Genomic DNA, 19,339 nt, shown 5'->3' with positions numbered 1-19,339 from the left:
TTTTATGTTTGAGCAGAAAGCCCTCTGGTCCATGGAGCCACTTCCCAGACCCAACACCCTTTATCACCACTCATATTCACTATGATTGAACCAAGAGTCTCCCCCACACAAGGCACGATTCCAGCAGCCTCCTTTCCGTGTTTTTGAGACAGCGCCTCACTGGTCTGCTCAGGCAGGCCCAGAAATTTTGTGATCCTTCTGCGTCAGCTCTGAGTTCCTAGGAGTAAGGCCTGGGTGGAACTCCCATCTTACAATCAACCGTAAACGTGTGTTTCCCCGAGTTCTGTGACTCATCCTGGCACATTAGTTGACCTTGCAGTAAAGATCCTGGGAATCTGGATCAGCCAACTGGTCAGAAGTACAGGTCCCAACCTGTTAGCTATTGGTGTTGGAGCCAGGGCAATCTTGTGTGGTATGAGATTCTGACTCCAGGTGGATAACAGAGTGAATTACACTGGAGAGTATCCTACTGGACGGGCCTGTTGGGAGGGACAGTCCATACACCTGGTGTCAGATGGGACAATCCGAGAGACATGGCGTGTGGGAAGGAAAATACATTGTTTTTCCGTCAGGCTCCATAAGAGCACTGTCCAAAGGCCAAAGTACATCGTGTTTGAACGTCACCTCTGAATATTCCCTATGGATGCTCAGGCCAGAAAACACTACAGATTCCTCCAGCAGTATAGCTAACCCAAGGGCCCTGGGGAGGCTAGCCGAAGCTCATTTCCCTTGCTTCATTCTTTTTTTTTTTTTTTTTTGAATTTTTGAGACAGGGTTTCTCCGTAGCTTTTGGTTCCTGTCCTGGAACTAGCTCTTGTAGACCAGGCTGGCCTCGAACTCACAGAGATCCGCCTGCCTCTGCCTCCCGAGTGCTGGGATTACAGGCGTGCGCCACCACCATCTGCCTCTGTCTCCCGAGTGCTGGGATTACAGGCGTGCGCCACCAGCGCCTGCCTCTGCCTCCCGAGTGCTGGGATTAAAGGTGTGCGCCACCAGCGCCCGGCCCTTGCTTCACTCTTGTAGGACAGGCAGAGCCGCCTCTCCTGTGCACTGGCTACCTTTGGCCTGTTTCAAGTCTAGTCAGTCAGCCTGTGAGAGACTGTCATGCCTGACACACGACATGAGAGGACATACCTGGGACGCTGGTAACAACGAAGATGCTTTTCTTATAGTCCTGGGGCAACGAAGATGTTCTAAAAGATGGCTCAGTGGTTAAGAGCACATACTGTCTGGCAGAGGACCCAAATTTGGTTCCCAGCAACCACTTCCGGCTGCTCACAACCACTTCTAACTCAAGCTCAAGGGGATACGACACCCTCTTCTGGCCTCCCCAGACACCTGCATGCATGTGCGTGTACCCACACACATAACCACAATCCAAAATAAAATCAAATCTTAAGTGAAAGTGGGGAGACACTTCTGCCCCTTCCCTTAGAGATCACACTGTAGTGACTATGACAAACCCTGCACCCTGCAGGGACCCGGGATTTCCTCAGGAATCTCATGCTGGGAGGAAAAGGCTCACTTGTCAGGCAAAAAGGAAATCTGTCACCTGGAAAGGGATTTCCCACACTGGAGCAATGGTGACAGGCGCGTATCTCCTGCCCTCTATTCAAACCTAAACCTATGTTAGGGTGCTAAGGACTTGGGAGAGGGGCACAGGAGCACAAGTACCCACAGTGAATAAGTCTCCATTTCCTGCTTTTTACTATGTTTAATTGGCCTATTGAGGACTGGCGGCCCTTAGGTTCTAATCCTCCAATTCTAATAACTAGTTTAGATCCACTGGCTAAACTCTCTGGGCTGGCAAGAAACCCTCTTTGGGATAACAGCATGTGACTTACCTTGCACAAATGCCTCTCTGATCCATCCTTAACCAAGCTGACATTTGTTGAGACTAGCAGACTGTGGCCAGGGAACTGCTAGGGACAATTTTATTTGAACTGGGAACAGATACCATGTAGCGAGTACCTGTGAGGTACTGGTCATCGGCTTAAACACAGCTCCTTGAAGACTGAAAGAGTCTCCGCGTGGTATGGTTCCCACTTTCAGGAAAACAAAGGGTGGATGAGGAAAACTGTGACTTCTGGGAGGCAGGTGTAGCCTGCTGCTGCCTCCTTCCCCAGCTACCCAAACCCCTTAAATTAGAAGAAAAACCACAGTTACAAAGATAGGGTCATTTATTCGTGTTATATTACTGCATTTCAAAGGCAAAAAAATACAGTTGTCTGTTCTGAACATCAAAGTCAGAGAGACAGCGCCCCCACCTCCGCCCCAGCCCCAAAGGTAAATACACACACTTGCATACATAGGATATCGCAATACATACACGGCATCACAAGTATCTAGAGAGCCCAATGCAGACCCTACCAGGTTGAAGGCCAGCACGGCATTTCCTGCCTTCCTGTGCCACCGATCTTTCCCAAAGGCCACTTTACACAGGTCACCAGCAAAAACACAGACAGAGAAAGGCACGGTATGTATAACACCGGGGTCCAAACTCCCAGGTAAAGGGAACGTTCGCTGACTCCTCAATCCTCCAGTTCCCAGTGAGGACGCAGACAACAGCCTCTCCTGGGCCAGGCGACAGTATCTTCGCTGTGCCCTGGGCCTGAGGTGCCCCAGAGAAAGCTGGAAGGCGGAGGAGCAGGCAGGATTTCCCTCGGCTCTGAGGACCACATGAACAAAACAGAGTAAAGGCAGTTCTGCTTTAGGAATACAGGAGGTGACAGAGACGGCAGCACTCAGCATCTGTCTCCCTTCTAAGGCACTTTGGAAAAGTCAGGATCTGGGGACAGAAAAACAAAACTCTCGGTGCAGGCAGTCTCGGTTTTAATGGCCTTCTAGGGGCACGTGGAATCGAGAGAGCATGGACCTTGCACAGCCTGCCTGCTTTGGTTGGGAAATAATCGTTTCTAGCCCACACACTAAAAATAAAGTGTCTGGAAAAAGCAGCAAGTTAGACACTGTGACGTTCAAAGCCATAAAGGCACAGGTAGGACCAGGACCATTCCTCCAGCCATCATCCACACTCGCTGGAGTCCAGGCTGCTACCATGAAAAGGCTGAGCTCTGGGATTAGACTGCTAATTTTGGGCTCTCGACCCAGGCTGTATTTTACAAACCCTCTCATCCTGGTGGTCTGAGTGCCTCCAGTGATCTCGGTGACCCCAGGCACTGCACCCCAGCATGGGCGAGTTTGTGAGGAACCCCTGTGGGTTAGACTGAGCAGTGGGGGAAGCACCTGCGAAAACCCTGAGTGGTCATGAGGGGCTCTATAGGCACCAGGATTCTCAAGAAAGAACGGGGTGTGGGTTCTGGTGAACTTTCTAGACCTCTAATTAAAAGGCACAATTGTGCTGGAGAATCAAGTTTGACCCTGAGTGCCACAGGAAATTTCAGGAAAGGAAGCAAAGAGTGAAAGGGAGAAGGAAGAGGAGCAAAGTAAGAGTTGGTCACTTTGGGTGGGGAGGGGAGTGTGGCACGAAGCTCTGAGGGATGGTATGGATGGGAACCACCCTGACTGCTGAGATCTTCAAGCCCGCAGCCTAGGGCCCTGAGGGGGTCTAGGAAACTGAGCCCCCCTCCCCAGAGGTGGAGAGAGAGTTCTGCCAAGTCTCCTAAATTCCTGACCCAGAGGTCTGGCAGGATAACGCTGACCTGTAGGCTTTGCCCTCATCAGGGGACCTGAGGGTAATTTTGCTCTTCACAAAACCTGGCCTGCCAGCCCAATGAGAGGCTTATTTGTGACCACTACAGCATACATTATTTTTCTCCCTAAAAAATACTCAATCCCTTCCCCACATTTAACATACCACAATAAAAATATATAGGAAATTCAAGTTTACATAGCATGCCTAGAAAAATAAAGTGTCACGACTTAACACTCAATAGCTATTTCAATTTGGATCAACATAAAAACAAGCTATAGCATAATCAGAACTCGATTTATTCTTTAAAACACTGCAAACTGCTTCTTAAAAAACAAATAAACAAACAAACAAGCCCCCCAAAACCCCCAAAACTTTACATTCAGAAATCAGACAGGGATTTGAAGACAGGCCATGTGAGTTGAGAGTACCCAAGGCCCCTGCTCTGAGTGCAAGGCCTTGGAATCCACACCCTAACAGGGCACCAAGCTCCAGGCTCAAGTTTTAAACTTCTTTTGCTAAGAAAGCACACACATTGGTGTGCATCAAGCTTCACACCAATGAGAGAACATAGGACAGGCACAGGACATGAGACTGATTGAAATTTGATTTTTGTATAAAAAAAAATCCAAGAATATCACATCAATCTGAATCCAGCAGCAGCCTCCAATCTGTCATAGAGTATAAACGTCACCAATTAAAGCCAAGTCTTACCCATGTTTCAGCAGTGGGAATGAGAGCCACAGTCACTCAGTTATGCTCTGTGTACAGCTCTGCCTCTTTGGAGAGGTGATACAGGGCTGTGACCAAGAAGCCTCCAAAGGCTGACCTTTTTCCCACTGACCAACACCTGGTAGAATTTCATCCAGTGCCCAGCCAGGTTCAAGGCAAACATTAACATTCACCCTGGGCATCTGGAAAGACGTCAGGATGATAGCAAGGACAACTATCATTCGGATTATACAAATGCGAGGGACCAGCCCAGTCGACTGGCAGAGACACAGGTCTGAGGTCCCTGGCCATTTTCAGGTCTCTTATTTTGTTCCAAAATGCTATCTCGGTGTCCCGATGTCCACTGTGATTTTGGTATATAATGGGTATCTTTGTATTTCCAACACCTGGTAAGTAAGTGAGTTCAAACCATCAAAACGCATAGTTTCCTTTGTGTGCGCAATCCGGTCAAACCTACCAGGAGAAAAAGAACAAAGAAAACGGGTTAAAATATAAATCTTGAAAAACTGGTCAACATCTGGACATCTTCCCCAACAGCCCTTGGCTGAGTATGGTTACCACAGATGGAATACCTCTACCTCAGTGGAGGGCCAGGCTCTGTGCAAAGCCTCTGACTTACAGGCCTACCCAGCTTTAAAGAAACAAGAATGACCAAGAACGAATAGGGAGCTGGAAAGATGGCACTGGCTATTCTTGCAGAGGAAACCTATACGATCGTTCCAGAGGACCAGATGATCTCTTCTGACCTCCAAGGGCAGCCAGCACACATGTAGTGCACATACTTACGTGCAGGTAAAACACTCATATACATACTATCAAATAAATCTAACATTAACCAAAAGAGGACACACACAGGACATACCTCTGAGGATTGGGCTCATTTTTCTTGTCTCTTGAGTGTCGTATCATGCGACACTTTCCGACCACAGCATTCGGGCGCGATATAGACATGCCTCTATGAACTATTCTGCAGAGTGAAGGGACAATCGTCACCAAAGCGTCATAAGGCATGGCTCTAGCAGCCCAGCTGGGAGACTGTGCACTCATCCATGGACCTAAAAGCTGTTCACTAAGCTCAGCCCCTCAGCATCATGCCGGGACATAGCCCAGAAAGACTTTAGTTAAAAGTTAGACTCCTTCCCAATATCCTGAAATGACCAATTCTGCAATTTGTAGTGTCTGCCCATTAAGACCTCAAATCAAAGCATCAAATATCCAAGACAGGGGCAGACTGGCCGAGATGGATGAGTTGCATGTTTCTGGCAATGTTTTCCCTGTGGGTTCATCTTCATGCTTGGAATACAGTAAGCAGGTACATAAAGCCTTTATCTCTTGGAGAGCTACCCCATCCATGTACTGCTCTATCTTTCTAGTCCTGCCCTCAATGTCTCTTCCCTCCCCAGCCCTTTGGTATGCTATCAGCTCTGTGCACTGCCACAGCACTCCAGGAGGCTTGCCCAGGGAAGGTGCTGAGGGTGTAGGTGTGTCTGAACCCTGTGTCAAGGTGCTTAGCATCTTCCCTGCTGGATGGGCCTTTCCATGCTCTGTATGCAACAGACACTCAGGTGTGCACACTTGATAACCAGTTTGCACACTCCGATGCTCAAGTGTTTTCTCAAGGTCCTTATTAAGGACTTGGAGCTTTGGCAAGTTCTAACACAGCGGTAACCTTGAATGGCATGGATGTTCTTCTGACAGATACCTCTGCTAACTCATCAAATGTATCTCAATTCAGGTAATGGGTTCAGGTTGGCTCCCAGATGGATTTTACCACCTGCTTTTTTTTTTTTCCAAGACAGGGTTTCTCTGTATAACAGTCCTGGCTATCTTGGAACTTGCTTTGTAGACCAGGCTGGCCTCGAGATCCACCTGCTCTGCCTCCCAAGTACTGGGATTAAAGGCATGCGCCACCACCACCTGGCTGGGTTTGCACGTTTTAAAAGTGACTGGGGCTGTGGATGTGGTAAGACTGGTCACGGCATAATGAGCATGGACCAGGCTCACTAAACTATTTCTTTCTTTTTTTGTTTTTGAGAAAGGGTATCACTATGTAACTGTGGCTGCCGTGGAACTCACTCTGTAGAGCAGACTAGTCTTGAATTCAGAGAGATCCGCCTGCCTCTGACTCCCAAGTGTTCTACTGTGCCTGCCTGATGTCTTTTATTTTTAATTAGCGTGTGTGTGTGTGTGTGTGTGTGTGTGTGTGTGTGTGTATGTGTGTGTGTGTGTATCTGAGTGAAGATGCCTTCAGACTCTAGAGAAAAAGCCCTGGATCCTCTGGAGCTGGAGTCACAGGCAGCTGTGAAACACCTAAACCTGAGAAGGGTGCTGGGAACAAAATCTGGGTTCTCTGCAGAAGTGTTATGTGCTTTTAACTGCTGAGCTATCGCTCCGGCCCCCTACTCTGTCTTTTCTTATCTGTGGTTAAAATTTCCAAAATAACAATACGGCACAAAGATTCTGTGGGAGGAAACTTGCGCTCTACCAAAAAGGGACTGGAGTGAGATGCAGTCTTTAAAAGAAGAGCCTCCGATCTGGGGCCCCCGTGCCCATGTCCCAGTCGCGCAGATGCACATCTGCCTCCACACTGCTGCTGAGGCTGCAGCTCTCATGCTCGCAAAGGGAAGTGGTTTCCCCTCTGAGTCATCTCCCCAGCCCTTTACATAGGACACAGGTCTGCTTCTTTGGTAGAGAAAACAAAGCCCATGTAGGAAGTCAAAGTAAACCTGCCCCTCTATCCACTGCTAGCTTACATTTCCCAAAGCTGTTGTAAAAACCCCAGAAGCCCATTTCTCTAAGGGCTCTGCGATGCACTCGGAGGACCAAAGCTGTTGTAAAAACTCCAGAAGCCCATTTCTCTAAGGGCTCTGCGATGCACTCGGAGGACCTATGTGCAGGGGCGGAGTGGGGGCTGCTCCCTCCCCGGGTGTTAATCCTCCCAGAATAACTGAGCACTGACTCAAAACTGGAAGTGAAGCCTGAGAGACCAGAGAGATAGGAGCTGTGAGCATTACCTGTTAAAAATGTCATCATCTTCTCCTCCCCAGCCCCAGTAATTATTAGGAAATCCATTGATGGCAAGAAACTGCTGTTTACTGAGAGCAGAGACACCTCCAAAGTACTGAACGTAGGGCAGGCTGGGGAGGAAGCACATACACAGGCCGGGTTAGTACGCTCTGACTCAAGCTTGGACTGGAATACACCAACTTTTATCTCTCTCTTTGAGACAAGGTCTCTGTATCCCTGGGATACAACTCACTGTGTAGACCAGACTGACCTTGAACTCAAAGATCTGCCTACCTATCTCCCAAGTGCTGGGATTAAAGGCACCTGGCCACAGTGAATATTTTTGAAGCTTTTTTCTTAGTTACTAAGAGGAAATCTTTATTTAATTTGTTTTTCCCCCTCCCCTTTAGAAAGTTAGTTTATTTGCTAACTATCTTTCCAGCCCTGAACCAAATGGTACCTTTTGCTGTTTAATTTGCTTTTGTATCCGTGTTCAGATTCTCTTAGAGACACACATCTATAGAAGTTTCCCCCCAAGAGTACAGTACTGTACCTACGCTTATATAGAAAACCAGTCGGTTCCAGGAAGGCTAAGCAGTTCTGCTACTGTGGCTCTGGAATCTGCTTCCTGTTACCTTGTTCCTGCAAAGACGCGCTCATTCAGGCCGCTCTGCCCATGGACACACCATGCTTCTTTGTTCTTCATGTCTACCAATCTCTCTCTCTTCCAAAGACCCTAACCATGGCAGCTACATCTCTGGAAACTGCCTCAAATTTTATCCTGACTTAGCAAGATGACGAGCCTACTTTTCCAGTACTTTTCCAAGTACTGAGTCATGGTACCTTTTGTCCTTCTATGCACTTTTATCTATCTTTCAAAGACAGATATAAATATAGATATAGATGTATTTACCCTTATATATGTGTGTGTGTGTTATAACACCGTCATGGTTAGGAAAGTTAGCCTCTGCCCCAAAGGCAAAGGTCTGCCCAAGGGCCCTCAAAGTCTTCAGTTTCCTGTTACACTAAGCACAGCTCCAAATGACATTTAGGTTTCTGCTGGACTCCAGTGAGACTGAGAACCATCCTGTCAACTAAGGAAAACGCCAGCCAAACCACCAGAAGACACATCTGAAGATGATAGTGGTTCCTTTTCTTTCTGGGGAGGAAGTTGTGTGTGGACAAGGGTCTCACTTTGTATCCCAGACCAGCTCGAACTCACAATTTCCTGCCTTTCTTGGCCTCCCAAGTGCTAAGACTACAGTTACCTGCCACAGTGTTTGGAACTCGGACCCTACTCCCCATTATACACACCCCATCCATTATACATGCACCACACGCACACCCCATCCATTACACACGCACCACACGCACACCCTATCCATTACACACACACCACACGCACACCCCATCCATTATACACACACCACACGCACACCCCATCCATTATATACACACCTACTACCCATTATACATACCCTATCCATTACACACACACCACACGCACACCCCATCCATTACACACACACCACACGCACACCCCATCCATTACACACACACCACACGCACACCCCATCCATTATATACACACCTACTCCCCATTATACATACCCTATCCATTACACACACACCACACGCACACCCCATCCATTATACACACACCACACGCACACCCTATCCATTACACACACCACACGCACACCCCATCCATTATACACACACCACACGCACACCCCATCCATTATACACACACCTACTCCCCATTATACACACCCTATCCATTACACACACACCACACGCACACCCCATCCATTATACACGCACCACACGCACACCCCATCCATTATACACGCACCACACGCACACCCCATCCATTATACACACACCACACGTACACCCCATCCATTACACACACACCACATGCACACCCCATCCATTACACACACACCCCATCCTGGTCTCACTCCCTAAGTCACCTGGGATAGCTTTGGACAGATGACCCTCCCGACCTCAGTTTCCCAATTGTTACAATTACAGGGACAGATACTTTCATTGACTTGGAAGGACTATTTTTCAAAGGTCCCTGGGGTTCTGCTTGAATAAATCTAAAGCAATGAATTCAGATTAAGATGCTATCAGTAAAGGATCAGATCATCCATTTTTGGCACACCTCACACACCTTTTCTTGGGGGGGGGGGCAAGTACAGAACTGGGATCTGAATCCAGGGCCTCAAGCACGCCAGGCAACTACTCTATCACCGAGCTATGGTTCCGGCTCCTATGCCTAGATCTTTAATGTCGGTTAAGCAAAGGTGGCTAGGCTAGCAACTGGTCTTTTTAATCAATGCTATTCTAAAAACAGATTCCTGTTTCACTGGAAGTACCTGCTATCTCGACTAAATTCAGTTTTGCTGTTATTTTTCTTATATACCTGCTCTATTTACCAAACATCATAGGATGTTTGTAAGTCCCTGTTGGCGGTACAGTAACAAAATAAGTGGTTACTTGGGCCGCATCATCACACTTCAAGAGAGGAATAAGACGGTCAAAGAACAAACCCATTAAAGGGAAGACACCCAGAAGGAGGAAGGACCCAAGTGGGCACAGATTAGTTCTAGAAGAACCTAAATGTGACCCTCTGTTTAGACCCCCGAACAGCTCTGACATAGGGAGTCCCATGTTCTAGACGGTGCTATGGCTCATGCCCCCCATCAAGGGAAGTAGAAAGAGAGGATAGAATAACCCAGCCTGACAGAGAGCAGTTGTATACCCACAAAGGCCATCTGCACAGGCCAAGTATACGCGGACCCAGCCTGAACCAAGTAGGTGCAGCACAGCTTCCTGGAGCTTCAGTTTACTTAACGAAGGAAAGATAATGCTTTTCAAATATGAGTAATTCAAAGATTTCCATGCTTAGTGCAAATAAGGATGTCAACTGTGAAACAAAAATGCAGCCATCTACTTACTTAGATTTTTTTTTTTTTTTAAGATAGTCTTAGCACAAAGCTCTGTCTGTCCTAGAACTTGGTATGTAGCCAGGCTAGCCTTAAACTGTAGAGATCCACCTGCCTCTGGAGTGCTGGAATTAAAGGTGTGCACTTTTATCCATATACATACTATTCCTGGCCTTTGGACTTTTCAGATTAAACAACTGACCGTAAGGCTATGTTCCACGTGTCAATAAGGTTTGGATCACACTGCTGCCCCTGGGGATAGGAATATCTGACCTTTCCACCAGCTCTTTGGCAGGAAACTTAGAGTCCCATGTTTGAGTGGAAGCCCATGTTCTTCTTGGAAACAGACCACACCTAAAACGTAGCACATTTGCGGCAGGCTCTTGCTGACTATGTCTTACCTAAACCCGAACTTGTCCATTGCAACAGAAATGTGCCTTGGCTGCGCAAAACACCGGTAGGCATTGTGGTCATCCATGGGAATGAGGTCCACATCACTAAACACAAAGCAGTTGTAGTCGTAGTCCTTCAAGGCCTCTTGAAAGCCAATATTGAGGAGCTTAGCTCGATTGAACATGGTTTCTCCAGCCTGGTGCAGAAACAAGAAGTGGTTGGTGTCAGATCCACAGGACCTCTGAAGAGAACACTCACAAGGACCAGTAACTTGCCTGCTACACATGGTCATCAGTTAACTGGCGGGCCTCATTTTTCTGCCCTCACTGCACACATCAGTCTTGAGTGTCAGCCCTCTGAGTCAACAACCCCACTCCTGGAATCTGTCTGGGAGAAGGGCTTACAGGCATGTGACAACCTGTGACTAGCACTGTTCACTGTGGAGTGGGCATCGCTGCAGCAGACTGCGCCAGTTACATAAGCATCCCTGGGGAACTGGTCAAACAAGTATGTAGAATATGAGTCTGAGACCAGCCAGGGCTGAACAGAAAACTTCAGAGCAGCTTGGAATACAGTAAGACTCTGTTTTAAAGTGTGTGTGTGTGTGTGCGTGTTATTGTGTGTGCGTGTTATTGTGTGTGCATGTGTGTAACGCTAAAAGGAAAGGTGAAAAGGCATTTAAACATATGTCATATGTTATTTATATTACTACAAACAGACTCCAGGGGAAAAACACAGGAAACAGTGAAAATGAGGTGCCTGACTGTCATATTTTTGGACTTCTACATGAATGTCAGATCAGCACTAGGTGCTGCAGGAATGTGGTGAAGCCCACTGGGTCCTCACCCTCATAATGTTAACAGTGGACAGCAGGAAGCCATTGGACATACGTTAGAGCTACAGACAAAGTGCCTGCTTCCGTCCAGCTGATGGGCTCATGTTGCCAAGTCTGATGACAGAGAAGATACTTCATATTTTAATGACTTACCTGTGTATTTCCAGAATTGTCCATGAAAATAAGCGTGATAAAGAACTTACATTTTTGTGTTTTATTCACCTAGTGCCCCACTGTCATAAAATAAAAACATAATAGTTGCTGTCAAGCTTGATGAATGGATGAACGATGGACGGACGGACGGACAGATGGATAGATGTGAAGGATGGATGGATGGATGGATAGATGTGATGGATGGATTGGACTGGATGGATGGACAGACTGATGGACAAGTTTCAATGTACAGAGGCAGATGGTGGCACTTTCTGTAAAGTTCCCACCAAAGCAGCTCCTTGAGGGTTCCTCTGGGGGTATCTTCTCTTACAGCTCCTGGTCCAAGGTCAGCAGAGATGGCCCCAGCATCAGCTTTGCTGCCCTCAACACTAAGCAACTCATAGGGCCCTTCCTGAACATGTGCTTTCCTTTTGACCTCGTAGCCGTGCCATGAGGCGCTGAAGCCCCATACTTTGGAATCCCTGCTTAGGCTCTTTTCCCTGGAACTCTTGGGATCAAGAGCCTGGGACCTCCACTTTGAGGACCACTGTCCCACAAGGGCCTGCAGTCCTGTGCCTGCATCCTGTGCCTGGATGAAAACTGGGAAGCTGGTACCACAGGCCATCAGGTAGATAACAGAAACAAACTACTCAGAGAAAGGCAGGTACCCGGAAGTCAGCAAACAATGAATAAATTAAGAAACCACTTAGCACACAAGAGCTTCTTTCTCCAGCCCTAACAAAGCCCTTCAACTAAGCACAGTGAAAGAAAGCTGTGCCCAAAGGAACACTGTGTTATTTGGCTGCTCTACCGCAAAGACTTGATCAGAAATCCTGGGTTCAATTAATTTCATGTAAGACATGGGGCAAAAAAGTCCAAAGAGTAGAAATTGAATAGGAAAACTGAGAAGTTATGGGAATTCCTGTTACCATAACAACATATTGCTAGTGTACAAGGCATAGAGGAATTGTTTCTACCCTTGTGGTGCATGGCTTGACCATCTTGACATCCTTTTTTTTTTTTTTTCCCTTTTCCAACACAGAGTTTCTCTGTGTAACAGTCCTCGTTGTCCTGAAACTTGCTTTGTAGACCAGGCTCAGTTCTGCCCACCTCTGCCTCCCGAGTGCTAGGATTAAAGGCGTGTGCCACCACCGCCCAGTTTATCTTGACAATCTTTTAACAACCACTGTCCCAACCCTAATTACACTTAGGAGCACAAAGCCCCAGTGAGAACTTTCCTAACAAGTGAAAGGGACACATTCCCAAAGCCTCTAACCCCTCTGTAAGAGACTCTCGGAGTACACTCCCACCACCTGGGGTGGGGGCTCCTGGTGGCCCTCTCCATCCCACAAGACCCACTGGCAATGACTGTCTGAGCTAATCGCGGCCTTGGGCTAGTAGAGTATACCTTGCAGGAGCTAAAACCTTGGAACCATAGGCCATAAACAGTCGCAGCCTGGAGAAGTCCAGGAGACCTGCCTTTGGCTTAGGGCCGTGTAACAGACTCCCTGTAGCTCAGAAAGGACCTTGGCATCTGAACCACATTTAGAACTGGTCAGACAATTTTCCAAATAACCTGAACCACATTCTTCCTCCTAAGCCTCCTTCCCAACCAGTTACTTGTAAGAACAAGGAAGAGAGGAAGTAGATGGTACAATTGAGCAGGTGTGCTGTGGCCCACCAGGAACCTGAAACGGGAAGCTGGGCAGAATGTGTGTTTCTTCCTCTTCCTCCCTTGAGACTGCAGAAAAGTAAAGTATTTTCTAGGTTTCTTTGGGTGAAGGCAAACCCAACTATCTTTTTTTGGCGGTGGCGGGGGGGAGGGGGGGTCGGGGTTCAAGACAGAGTTTCTCTGTGTGACAGTCCTGACTGTCCTGGAACTCACTCTGTAGACCAGGTTGGCCTCAGATCAGAGGTTCACCTGCCTCTGCTTCATGAGTGCTGGGATTAAAGTTTGTCCATGCTACTGTGTGTCAGCTTCCAATCATCTTTTTCTAAAATGTACCCCTCCACCTCCCGAGAGATGGGAGGACCCCTCCCCCAAGCCTTCTTCTCACCCCTCCTCACACAAACCTCCTGCCACTTCACTCACTCAAACTCATCAAGTACCTGATGCCAGGTCAGGCTGAAAAACCCAGCTGAAACAAGACACACACTTTGCTCCATGTCCAGTGAAGTGAATGGGGAAATCGCACCTCTGGGCCTCAGTTTCCTGCTTTGTTACATGGGAAGATACCAGATGAGTTGTAATAAATTAAATAGGTCATAAAAGGCCTTAGTACCCTACCTGGTGACAATTCAGCTACTACCACAATTATGGAAACAGTTTTTCATCCGTCTGGAACTATCAGAATGATTCTTGAGTCACACGGCTGTTTTTTTTTAACACTCCTGGGGACTGTCTTCTATAGAGTTTACTTATGACCTTTCTTGCCAGCTTCAATAGTCCCATCAGTTCCTGCTTCTCTGACAGACAGGAAATTGCTAAAAAGGATTAGGTTTAACTGAGCAAGCCTAGGCTCACGTGATGGAGACTCCAGCAGCAACAGAAAGGGGTCCTTCAGAGACCAAGGTAAAGTGTGGGAACGCACAGGGGAAGACCGCGTGTGGAAGGGAAGCTTCACACCAAAGCAAGCGGCTCTCTAAAAACTGACTCTCTATTTTTGGTCTGTTTAGGGTATTTTGAGACAGGATCTTACTGTGTGAACCAGGCTCGCCTCAAAATCTCAAAATCACAGAGATTGAGTGTTGGGATTAAAGGCATGCACCACCACCATGACCAGCATGACCCAGTTTTTAAAAGTGAGCTTCTTCCCATACTTTACATTGGTAGACAAGATTATAGCTACCTTTTCCTAATTAGAGGGAGAAACAGGAAGAAAGAAGAGAGGCCAGAAATAGCTCAAATCTCTGAGTGACTGAGGCTGCAGATGAGAGCAGCGACTCTGAGTGTGGAGGTGGGGTGGGGGCGCAGAAAGGCACCAGACAGTAAGAGGATGTGAAGAACTAGGAACATTTTCAAAATTACAAGAATTCAAAACAGAGATGGAGGTGGGGCAGTCCACAGGCAGAGAGGAAGGTGGGCCCTTGCTGAGGTACTCAAAGGTTCTGGCTTCCCATTTAGGCTACAGGGAGCCTTACACTATGTTTTGCATATCAGGGGGGATTTGTGTCTCTATCCAAGTAAAGGCAGGTAGACCAGCCCATTAGAAAGCTGTTTTATGACCCCCACACAAGCCTAGGAAGTAATGGTAAGTTTTCAATTCCTCCTCTGAGCTCTCAGAGGCTCCACTTCCTTCTCATGCCCCTGTCCCTACATGTGTATACTTCTAAGAGCCTTTTGGGGGAGGAGGAGGACAGGATAGGTACCAGAGTCTAGTCTAGGCTCCAGGAAAATCTCGAGGGCAGCTAGGAAAGACAAGAGGAGAAGTCCCTTGATTGCAACAAAGGTCAGAGGAGCAGCCACAGAAAGCCATGGTTCACCTTGTCCATGTCCCAACAACCTCTCGAATATTCATTCTGCCCAATCGTTCTGCCTTCCAGGAATGCAGGCCCATGTGTGCCATCAGCAGCTACATCCTGAGACCTAGATGGACTGGGGATAAGCCACACATGCCTCTCCTCTGGCACAAGACAGCTCAACAACAAAATTGCTCCCCAGATTCTCTACAAATCCGAATATCTGTGACGGGAGAGATTTGGTTGTTGTGGCCCCATTACAAAGCCACCCACACCTCGACTGAGTGGGTTGTGAGAAGGTTAGGATTTGGGGCTGGGAAAGCTCTGACTGGGCATCCCTGCAGCCTCGGTGTGCATCTTAGAACTGCAGACAGACTAGAGGGGACTGTGGTGGGTAATAGCCATTCTTCTTTGAGTTCCTAGCAGGTGGGTTCTAGTTTTTATCCATAACATGGTGGTCTTGGGCTTAGACACAGTCCTCAACAAAACTTGAATCTGAGGCTTAAGTGTTTCACCCAGTGAGTGAAAGACACAGGCCTTCAGAAAGATGGCCCATACTATTTAGGAGACAGTTCTCGGTTAGCTGAAGCAGTCACTCAAAAGGATGGGGCACATCTGCTTTCCAAGTCACAGGTTGGGGGTGATGTATGCGGAGGTCAGCTTAGAACTGTAGTTTCTCCAAGGCCAGAGCCTTAGAAGGCTTGCCTCTTTCTGGGCCCAAGGCACAAAGACTTCCTGCAAAATACAGCCACAGATGGTACTGAACACTTCCAGGATGTGTAAGACACAGGTTAAAATAAAAACTTCTCTTTCAAAAACCAGTTTGTCTATTTGTATCAGTATTAGTATTTCTTAACTATCCTATCCTATGTCTGAAAATCCAGCCTGGGGAAACAATCTTGAATTCAGAAGCCAAGACAGAGCAAACCTGACACTTGAGGATGTTTGCCACTGTTTATTAGGCTTCTAATAAAGGAAACAGTAATTACGGTAGAACTCAGGGATCAACAACTATGAAAGCACGGAAGTTATGAATATGGAGACTATGAAACAGCGTGGGAAGATGTTAATGAAATGGACCCGAAGAGAAAGGCAAGATATAAACATTTATATACATACACTATTAGCTCTAGCAGCGTCTACTCTAAAGACAGCGAAGTCTCTCAGGCTCTGCACCATGAGCTGGCTTTCCACTGATCTCGATGTTTTCCCAGAAAGCCCACAGCAGTCCTGTGCTTGTCTGGGAGGCCCCACAGCTGGAGGACAGCCCAGTCATGGGCTTATTCATAGCTTCCCCTGGCCAGCAAGGCCCGGCACTGTCAGATGTGAGAACATTACCAGGGAGGCAGTGGCACTGGCGGTGGTGGCAGCGGTGGTGGCAGTAGTTAGGAAGAGCAGCAGTAGGTAAGTCGACTTTTCTTTCTTTGGAGGAGGCAGAGAGGACAGAAGAGAAGGTGGGTGAAGAGTAAGAAGCTGCCCACCCGCAAATAGGAGCTTCTCCTTCAGCTTGCTTTGCTAACAGGATTAACAAGTAAAGGCAAAAGTCCCCCGCTAGAAGGACAAAGGAAAAAGGAGGCATATGCAAAAAGAGATGGGTGACAGGCAAACCAGGCTGCACCAGGGAAAGGGACCTATCCAGATCACCCTTGTTTTGAGGCGAAGTTCAAATACTTATCATTTCCCGTTTGTGGAACCAAGGGCGTGTAGAGACAAACTGGCGTTTCCCAGAACAATATCTGGGGCTACTCACTAGCAACTGAGGACCAGTAAGTGCTAAGATGCACTCCCCAGGAGAATACACAGACTTGGTCAGAGAGGGGACAGCAGAGCAGAGGGTAGCACTCAGACTGGGTGGCAGACACTCCCAACCTTCCCACACCACCTCTGTGCCAGCCAGCAAGCCGAGAGGTCCAAATGTCCCAAGGAAAGGGGGGGTGAACCTGAGCCCTCCCACTACCTAAGTCCCATCCCCCTACAATCCACTGACAGCTGGAGGAGGAAATACCAGACACAAGTGACAGGGGTGACACAGAGATGGTCAAGGCAGAAGCCAAACTATGGGGGCCACAGGCCGCCCTCATGCCTCACCACAACTGATCCTGACCTCCTGGAGGCCATAACTATGGGGGCCATAAATCACCCTCATGCCTCACCACAACTGATCCTGACCTCCTGGAGGCCATAACTATGGGGGCCATAAAACACCCTCATGCCTCACCACAACAGATCCTGACCTCTTGGAGGAATTCTGTTGGCTGGACCACAGCCTATGACAAGTGCAGCAATGGCGCTTCTTGCTCACAGAGGGTACAAAAGTCTATCTCAAACTACAGCCACAAGCTGACAGACATGACATGTGATAGCCTAAAACAGTTCACAGAGTCAGGGGCTGGAGATGGCTCTGTGGTGTAGAATACACACCTGAGTTTCAGTCCCAGTATCCACATCAGGAGGCTGACAACTGGTCACAACTCAAACTCCAGTGGATCTGATGCCTCTTTTGGCCTCTGTGGGCATCTGCACTAACACACACACACAAACACACACACACACACACACACACACACTTTTGACAAACCATCTTCAAAATAAAAAACGGAGACAGGGGGGCTGGAGAGATGGCTCAGCGGTTAAGAGCACTGACTGCTCTTCCAGAGGACCCGGGTTCGATTCCCAGCACCCACATGGCAGCTCACAACTGTCTGAAAATGCAGTTCCATGAGATCTGACACCTTCACACCAACGAACATAATAAAGTTAAATAAATAAAAAGTTAAAAAAAAAAAAAAAAAAAAAAAAAAAAAAACGGAGACAGAACAAAGTCACATCACAGCCAGCCAAAGCACCATCTGCCGTCCTAGCCCAGGCTGTGCTCTTCTGCTTCCCCAAAGCCTGTGCAGTCAGGTCTGCCTGGAAACAAAACAAATGAGACAGGATCCTGGGGACTCTGTGGCTATTACACATAAGTCGCTGCCCGTCTCACATGGGCAAGTGCCTGTGGTACGTTCTGGAAACAAACATGACAAGTAGGATATTCCTTAGCACCTCTGTCTAATCCCATGTCTGGCCATGACATGCTTACCTCTACAGCCTTCATAGCAGGGACAGATGAGAAGCCCTCACCAAAGAAAGTCAAGATACAAAAGAACACAAGAGACTTTGCTTTTGATTTTGGTCTTGATATGTAGTCCAGGCTTGCCTTAACACACTACGTAGTGGAGCTGATCTCGAACTTGTAATCCTCCTCTTTCTTACTACAATCACAGGTATGAATCATTGACCATGTAAGGGTCAAAAATGAGTTTTATGACCGTGAACAAACACAGGGATAAAGTATATTGTATCTTTCCCGAAAAGGAAGGTTACCCAAGGGATGTACTGTAGATAACCTATGTCCTAGTCAGCAATTCACAGGGACTTCAGGGAAAGGATCCTGTGGGAGGGGCAGTGCCAATTTTACAAGGGACATGATCTGGCCAAGCTAGGAAAGGAGACTTTGCTTTCAGCAGTGATGGACCCAGCCAGAGAGCCAGGAACAGACATCCTGAGTGTGGGTATAAATAAATGGACAGGACGCAAGGACAGATTCTCCATATTCCAAACCCTGCTGAGTCCGTACTGGACTCTGGAGGAGCTGCATGGTCAGAGACGTGGGGATGAGTCTGGCTGGGGACTGGGAATCCAAGGTCAAGATGAGGCACAAAAAATATGACTGTCTCTTGCATCAAGTAGATCAGAAACAGTGAAGAGGGAGAAGTCACCTCTACTCCAGGGGCTTCACAGAGCTACTGAGGCAGAGGAATGAGGCAGAGGAGAGAAGCTTAAAACACATTCAGAAAAAGTCATGGTGGGGGGCATGGACAGAGGCAGGGGCAGTGTAAGCAAAGGCACACGGAGGAGGGGACAGGCGTCTGTGTGAAGGGTGACGGATGGGGAAGAAGTGGTTGGAGGTAGGTCAGGACCAGTCTCCAGGTAGTATCCCAGCTAAGGTCTCAGACCACTCTGGCCCTGGCCTGCGGCAGTGGGGACATTGTTGAAGGGTTTAAAGAGGGTAAGTGATGTGGTCAGAACCAGAAAGGTCTTGAGTAGCTGAGTGAGGAGACGTGAAGTGTCAGAAGCAAAATGAACGAAACTGCAGAAACAATTCCTAGTTGCTGA

At 47.8% G+C, this 19,339-nt stretch overlaps 1 protein-coding gene across 1 annotated transcript in view; it reads right to left on the bottom strand.

Annotated features, from left to right (window-relative positions):
- Positions 1–2,177: 2,177 nt before the first annotated feature.
- B4galt1 (beta-1,4-galactosyltransferase 1) overlaps positions 2,178–19,339 on the bottom strand; it is a 48,350-nt gene continuing 31,188 nt past the window's right edge. Inside the window, exons 3-6 of the mRNA XM_041667645.1 lie at positions 10,743–10,930; positions 7,396–7,518; positions 5,244–5,348; positions 2,178–4,834 (exon numbers count right to left, since the gene is read on the bottom strand). Coding sequence (XP_041523579.1) covers positions 4,702–4,834; positions 5,244–5,348; positions 7,396–7,518; positions 10,743–10,930 — 549 coding nt within the window. The 3' untranslated portion in view covers positions 2,178–4,701. The remainder of the gene's footprint in view (positions 4,835–5,243; positions 5,349–7,395; positions 7,519–10,742; positions 10,931–19,339) is intronic.

This window comes from Microtus oregoni, unplaced genomic scaffold (assembly GCF_018167655.1).
Source record: "Microtus oregoni isolate MIOR12 unplaced genomic scaffold, Mior012 000017F_ref0000208, whole genome shotgun sequence".
In the NCBI taxonomy this organism is placed as follows: Eukaryota; Metazoa; Chordata; class Mammalia; order Rodentia; family Cricetidae; genus Microtus; species Microtus oregoni.
The sequence above is the reverse complement of the archived record's forward strand: the minus strand, read 5'-3'. Positions and strand labels throughout refer to the sequence as shown.